At 37.8% G+C, this 7,184-nt stretch overlaps 1 protein-coding gene across 1 annotated transcript; it reads right to left on the bottom strand.

The window, feature by feature from the left end:
• Positions 1–5,512: 5,512 nt before the first annotated feature.
• On the bottom strand, positions 5,513–5,831 carry LOC103607119 (non-histone chromosomal protein HMG-17-like). The gene is given in 1 exon segment (XM_008591662.1): positions 5,513–5,831. A coding segment is annotated over 1 exon segment (273 nt). The 3' UTR covers positions 5,513–5,558.
• Between the last annotated feature and the right edge of the window lie 1,353 nt (positions 5,832–7,184).

The following is a 7,184-nucleotide window of genomic DNA, read 5'->3' as shown; positions in this document are numbered from 1 at the left end:
TTTTAGCATTTTTATCTCTCTGAGCTTCCATTATCACTGAGAAATTTTGAGCCCAGTGATTTTCAAGGTTCCAGTGAGCACATTAGTGCCCACCTCCCCCTCAGCACTGCATCACCTCATAAAGTATTCCGAGCCACATCTTCCTTTGCTCTAGTTCATCCATCGACACACTTCCGAACATTCTATCACACTGAAATATCTCATTTGCTGGTAATCCTTCTTACCCATCTCTTCAATGTTGCAGGTGGATTTCTATCTTCAAACTTTGTATTGTAACTTACATTCAGATGCCAGGAGGAATAGTGTGTTTGCCATTCAAACTAGAATTTTCTCAGTCATCATCTGTACCAATGACACCCAAATCTCAATCCCCATTCTAAAGCTCTTTTCTGAGTGCCAGGCTCATTTATTAAATGTTTTTCTGAACCCCTCTCATGATAGCTCCCCAAATCAATATTCCATGAAATGACGTTTTCTCCCTTTTGCCAATCCCCAACCCCCCCCACTTTCTGTGTCAGGCAGACATTGGTAACATCTTCCCCCCAGCTGCCCAAGTGAGAAACTTGAATATCATTTCTGCCATCTCTTTCCCACTTACCACCATCCTAACTACTCAGCAAATTCTTTCAATTGCACCTCCTCAATATCTCTTAAATATATCTATGAGCTCTGACCTGGATTATTAAAGCATCCTGACTTATCTTCCTATTGGCGTTCTTATCCCTTTCCAGACCATTCTTTATACTGCTGCCAGAGAAACCTTTCTAAATTTCAAATATGGTACTATTTCTACCTTGCTAAGTACTCCTGAATGGTGCCTCATTGTTCTCAGGAAAAAGTAAAAAATTCTTTAATGTGACGTATAATGACCTTTGTAATCTGAACCATGACTTTCTGTCCAGTCCCCTTTGTCATCTGATAACCATCCCCCAGGAGTACTCTCCAGCCACAGTGAATTACTTAAATGTTCTGTGATATTTTTTTTATGGTCTGGTTTTTTCACGTACTTTTTCCTCTGCCTGAATTCCTCTCTGAGATATCTTCACGAGTTCTCAAGGTTTCTCCTTCCAGGAATTTTAACATGCTGTAACAACATTAGGTAGGAATTGTAAATAGTGCTTAGCAAACATAAGCTTTTGCACATTCCCTAATATTTAAGCCAAGTACTTCTTTGGAATCTGTGCTCAGATAGAATGTATATTTTAATCTAAGAGAAATATGAAGAAAACATTTCATGAGAATTTTTTTTTGTAAGTTAATGATTGGGGTAATTTATTCAATGAAAGTACTACGAAAGGCTTCATTTATTCCTTTTTCTCTTTGTTCTAAGCATGTTAATAACTATTTTTCTCCTAAAAATATACTACTAGTGTTTAATGATATCAAGTCATAGCAAGTATCTTATGTCAACATCATAGAGCCATGATCCTGTGAAATGTTATATTGCATTTTCTACCTCTTGCTGAAAATTGCATTTATTCAGTCCCATTTTGGCTTGCCATCATAGGCTAATACTTACAGCCTTCAAAAAAGAACAGCCTTATATAAGGCATTGCTATGCGTACTAAGTACATTGTTGATTGTATTGTCTTGCACAGTATCCTCCCAGTGAGTGAGCTCATGGAAGAAATTTCCTTCTGGGCAAGGAATAAAGTATGGTTGTTATTCCTGAGCAATAAAAATATCTGTGCAATTGTGCAACAGTGAGCCTTCCCTATAACTATGTTTTCCTCTTCTCAGTAACTGTAAGATTGTGAGTAGGTTTCTTGAGTTAACTCTATGCCTTGCTCTGCCTTGTATTTCTACCCATATTTACCCCTTTGCCTCATCTTTCTTAGTTTAAATTTTATTTTCATTCTTCTATATTGTTTGAGCCATTATAAAATGTCACATTTAATTCTTTTTGGAATAAAGAGAAGTATAAGCCAATACACAGACAAAATAGTTGCCATGTTGAAACACTTATACCATATAGTTGCTGATATTATGTTGGTATAAATGTCAAAAAAAGGTGAAATGTCATGAAATGTCATATATGTTTCAAAGTAAAATTTTTGGAATAAAGAGAAGTATAAGCCAATACACAGACAAAATAGTTGCCATGTTGAAACACTTGTACCATATAGATGCTGATATTATGTTGGTATAAATGTCAAAAAAAGGTGAAATGTCATGAAATGTCATATATGTTTCAAAGTAAAATCCTGTCTTTTGGAAATTAAGATACTCTATAAATAGAACTGTTTTCACCTCTTGGACACAGACATCAGAGGATTGTTTCCACCCGACAGAATGTCCCTGTGCCTGTGTGTTGATTTGATTGATAGATGCATTGTTGTAATTAAGCAAGAATGAATTAGAATTCAGGCCATCAACGTAAGTTTCCCCTAGATCTAAGACTTTGAAGATGGAGGGATGTCTTTTTCTTTTCTTGACTAATCCAACAATTTGGCTAATCATACTGTCTCCTTAATTTCTCTTAAAATCAGTGGAGTAAATAACAGATGTGACCACCTGTTCTTCCTCCGTATAGTCTGTTGAGCATATGAACAGCTGCAGACTTCAGAAAGTCATAAATAAAACTTTCAACTAAAAGGTTAAGCAAACCTAGTGACCTGTTACATTTTAGTTGTCTGAATAGTGAAATTCTCTCTTCCAGAGAAGATTGCAGACTTGATAGTATTATAGTATCAGTACATTGCCAGGGTTCCCTTTTGAAGTTAACACCAAGTTTTACCTTTTTCCCTAGTTATAGTATATTGTCTCTCCAAGGCTAATAAAAATTTGTTACTAATTACTTAAAAAGATTTCTATTCCTGTACACACAGGAAATTTTGAGTATTATTAATACATTAAACTGATGATTAAAAAATGGAGATGACACTTTTTGGAAGGTATTGGATCATTGCATATTTAAATCAACTAGGGAAAGAAGCCTTGTGTATAATCACTGGCAAGCAGTAATTGAAGTTGTGTGAAGAAAATATGTTTTATTATTATTTCAGTATTACATGGTCCTGGATATTCATGAGGAATAACTGATATAAAACAAAATAAATCTCTTTGCAACGTGATTTTAAAGTGTCAATAATCAAACATCTTAGTTTAATTTGCTAATAGTCTTCTTCTAGGAATTACTTTCACAAAGATATTTGTTGTCAGTACAGAATATATTTTATGCCTTGGTCATCTATTTTTTTCCAGGTAGTTTTTAACCAATGATACACAATTTTCAATTATCATTTGTAATGACAGAAAGAGAGCATAAACAAAATCCACATTTAGTCATGAGTTAATCTTCCCAAAGCTCACTATAGAAATGTTATGAAATAAGATATTTTGTAAAAATAAAAAGGAAGAAAACTGGTTTAGTAATAGTTCAAGTGAAAACAATCTAGGGTAATTAAATGAGCTGGCCATTTGCTGTTGCTGCTAAAATGGCACGATGGGCTGATTCATCACACACACAAGATACAAAGATCAGATCCTGATCACAAAAAGTATAGTGAAAAATTTTTGCTCTGACCACGATTCAACTAAAGGATTATGTTCAGTTCTCAACAAGTTTGAAGAGGGATATTGATGTTTACAAATTAATGTTCCAAAGAAGATTTCTGATTTCTTCAGAAATACAGATGGAGAAAACAAAACCCAGAAATCCTTCTGTGCTACAGTAGTAATTTTTTTGAACAAACGTTCAAATCTTATTGCCTTCCAGGTACTGTGCGAGACTTTCGTTCCTTTGATGCTCACAACGACTTTGTTAAATGGGTGTTTAACATTACTGAAATATATAGAAAGGAGCTCAGGATGATTGGCTTGGAGGAAAGAAGACAATGAAAAGAAATAATGCTGTTTAAATATTTGAAGGATCGATATATAAATAAGGCAGTTACTTTGCATTAGTTGCTCCAGAGGGCAGAAGTAATATTCATGGTTAGGAATTATAGGGTGGAAGCTTTCAAACTCTTTTGAAAGAACTTTCTAAATTGAGTTGGAAAATGGTTAAACAGATACTTTGTGAGATAACGAGCTTCCTCCCACTAAATGATTTTAAACCCGAAGTTGAACCCCCTCCTCCAAAACTGTTTTAAAGAAGATTGATTACTGGATGGAAGATCTCATCATGTGACTTCTGAGGTCCCTTCCAAAGTTAACAATCTATGTTTCTATTATAGATTTACGTCAGTTTTCAATTTCCCATTTTCCCTTGAACATTGAAAGCTACAAATTAGCATTTACCCAGGCAACCAAAAAACACCAGAGGAGAGTACAGAGGTTCTGCAGTGCCCAAAGAGAAAACTGGATGCTCAGTCGGCCTTTGCATTTTCCTAATGATGTTGGAGAAGACGGGGTAAAGAAAACATGCAGCCTAAGTAAGTGTCACCCTTCTTTCTGTAGCTATACAGGGGCCTACATTATGTGTGCAGGGAGCACTGGCATAACTTATCTGGAGCCTCATGGACTGTGCTGTGGACAGCTTCTCCAATGAGAGGAACTTTAAAAGACAAAGAGGGCCACTGCCTGCAGGAGAGAAGAGGCTATCTTTGCCACAGAATAAGCCCCTAAGATCATTTACAGTGCTTGTAACTTTTTAAAAAAAAATTTTTTTTCCTCAAGCCGAACTGTATCCAGCTTTATTAAAGACACTTTTCATAACCACTATGGTATTTCAGGCGGGACATGGGCAGACAATCGTTAACAGTATACAACAACTTTCAAACTCTCTTCTTCAATAGACTACCAAAATCAGAAAGCTACTGTAAAACCCAGTGAAGTCTTCATCTGATGCTCTGAACAGGGAAAGTTTAGAATGAAGGTTGACATTTCACATTTAGAGTGTTGTTTAACAACTTTTCACAAGCCAACCCTGACTTTCAGGAAATGAAATGAAAATGGCAGAATTAATCTCAAGATCCACGGTGTAGAAAAGGAATTGCTGCTCTCTTGATGGATGCTATCTCAGTGGCATACTGGAAAGTCCAGATTGCCTAACATAATGGTAACCAATTTCTGAGGGTCAGGTCCCTGAGCTTAAGGGAGTTAGGTCTATGCTGAAGGCGGAGAGAGAGAAGAGGACATAAAAACAAATTTTAGTTTCTCCACACCACAAGACATTTGGGCCAAGGTGGCTATTTGGTAACCAATTTCTGAGGGTCAGGTCCCTGAGCTTAAGGGAGTTAGGTCTATGCTGAAGGCAGAGAGAGAGAAGAGGACATAAAAACAAATTTTAGTTTCTCCACACCACAAGACATTTGGGCCAAGGTGGCTATGTGTGTCAATGTCAAGGAATCCCTCCTCCCAGGAGCCAGGAGGAAGTCTCTCAGGACTAGAAGGGAAAGGTGTTTTCCCCACATTAATCCAGCTTTGGAGACATTCTATTAGTGACATATGCTCCTTCCCCTAAAAACAACAACCATGAAGTGTTCTGTGTGCTAACACCATAGCTTAAAAAAAAAAGTAAAGCGAAATTCTGCATTTTTATAAAGCTTGATAAAAAATAGTATTTCAAACTGTATAGTTACCAGAAGTACACAGTTATCAAAAATGCACACACTTCACTTGGCACCTCCAGCACCTTCAGCTTTCTGTGCCTGGTCTGTTTTGGCATCTCCACTTTCTGCGGGGTTATTCCCATCCTTGCCAGCATCAGCTTTTCCCTTTTTCTCTTTGGGTACCTTCTCTCCCTTTTTCGCAGGGGCCTTTTTAGGCTTGGGCTCTGGCTTTGGAGGAGCAGGGTTAGCAGACAATCTTGCAGATGTTCTCTGTGGTTCATCTTTCACCTTTGCTTTATCTCATTTAGTATCCCCTTCAGTCTTTCTCTTGGGCATGGTGGCGATGGCAGTGGGACGTCAGCGCTGGATGTGGGGATGCCACGGTGTGTGGGCTTTGTTTGGTCCGGGTGTTACGGGAAGAAGACACCAAAGGAAACTCAGTCACTCGAGAACACAGGTTTATTAAGCCGGCTGACTCAGGGGGATTAGAATTCCAAAGCCCTGAGTCCCGACTGCAGGGGGACTAGGCTTTTATACTTTCCTTGGGTAGGTAAGCAGCAAGCATTTCTATTGGCTCTTCTACCTGTCTCCAGGCAGAGTCCCCTAAATTGGGAGTCTTCTAACAGATGGTTAACTAGATTACTGTGGTTATGAGTTAAAACTAGGTAAAGAAGCTTTTTGGGTAAGAGTCGTTATCATACCTGGGTGCAAGGGCAGGAAGTGTAGTTGCTTGAGGAGGGGTCTGCTTTAGAGAGCAACTCTGTCTTCATCTACACAGGAAAGAGCTGGCAGTCAGTGGTTTCTTGCTAACCCAGGAACAGGCTTGTGACCACAGAGCTACAGAGTGCAGAAATGCATTTAGTTGTTCAACCCTTAACACACTCCAGATAAAGCTCACATATAGGCAAATATTAGCTAACACAATTCAAGCAAAGATAAAAACAAGGATTGAGACAAGGGAAGGACAAGGAATCTAGCCATTACACGGGGGTCATTCTTGCCTCTTCTAATTTACACTGCTCCCATGTAACTGTCTTGATTTGGTGTTAAGTCATTATCTTCCCCATGTACCTTCTGTGTAAAACTTTTATTTAGAATTCTTCACACAGATAACACTTTAATACATCTCTGGTAAAAATCAAAACTCATGGTAGTAAAACAAATTTAAATTGATCACTTCTGGACCCGGATCCACTTTACCGGTTGACTTAACTCTATGGGTCATGTTAGATTAGTTGTACTGACGGTCAAGTCCTGCCCTCCAATCCATTTATTATTTTAACTTTGAGCTAAGCATAGAGTCAGATCAGATTAATTGACTTAGAGCACTACTTAAGGCAAATGTATTAGACATGCTAGCATTTTACTAATTATAGTCTTGCGTTGTTTAATGACAGGAACGTGTTCTGAGAATTTCGTCATTAGGCAATTTGGTCGTTGTGCAAACATCACAGAGTGTACTTACACAAACCTAGTAGTGTATAGCCCAGAGTATGTGGTATGGCCTATTGCTCCTGTACAAACCTGTGCAGCATGTTACTGTACTGAATACTGTAGGCAGTTATAGCACAATGGTTTTTTGTGTATCTAAACATATCTAAACATAGAAAAGGTATGGTAAAAAAATAAAAGATAAAAAATGGCACACCTATATAGGGCACTTACCGTGAATGGAGCTTGCAGGACTGG

Source organism: Galeopterus variegatus, unplaced genomic scaffold (assembly GCF_000696425.1).
Source record: "Galeopterus variegatus unplaced genomic scaffold, G_variegatus-3.0.2 Scaffold7141, whole genome shotgun sequence".
Classification (NCBI taxonomy): domain Eukaryota; kingdom Metazoa; phylum Chordata; class Mammalia; order Dermoptera; family Cynocephalidae; genus Galeopterus; species Galeopterus variegatus.
The sequence above is the reverse complement of the archived record's forward strand: the minus strand, read 5'-3'. Positions and strand labels throughout refer to the sequence as shown.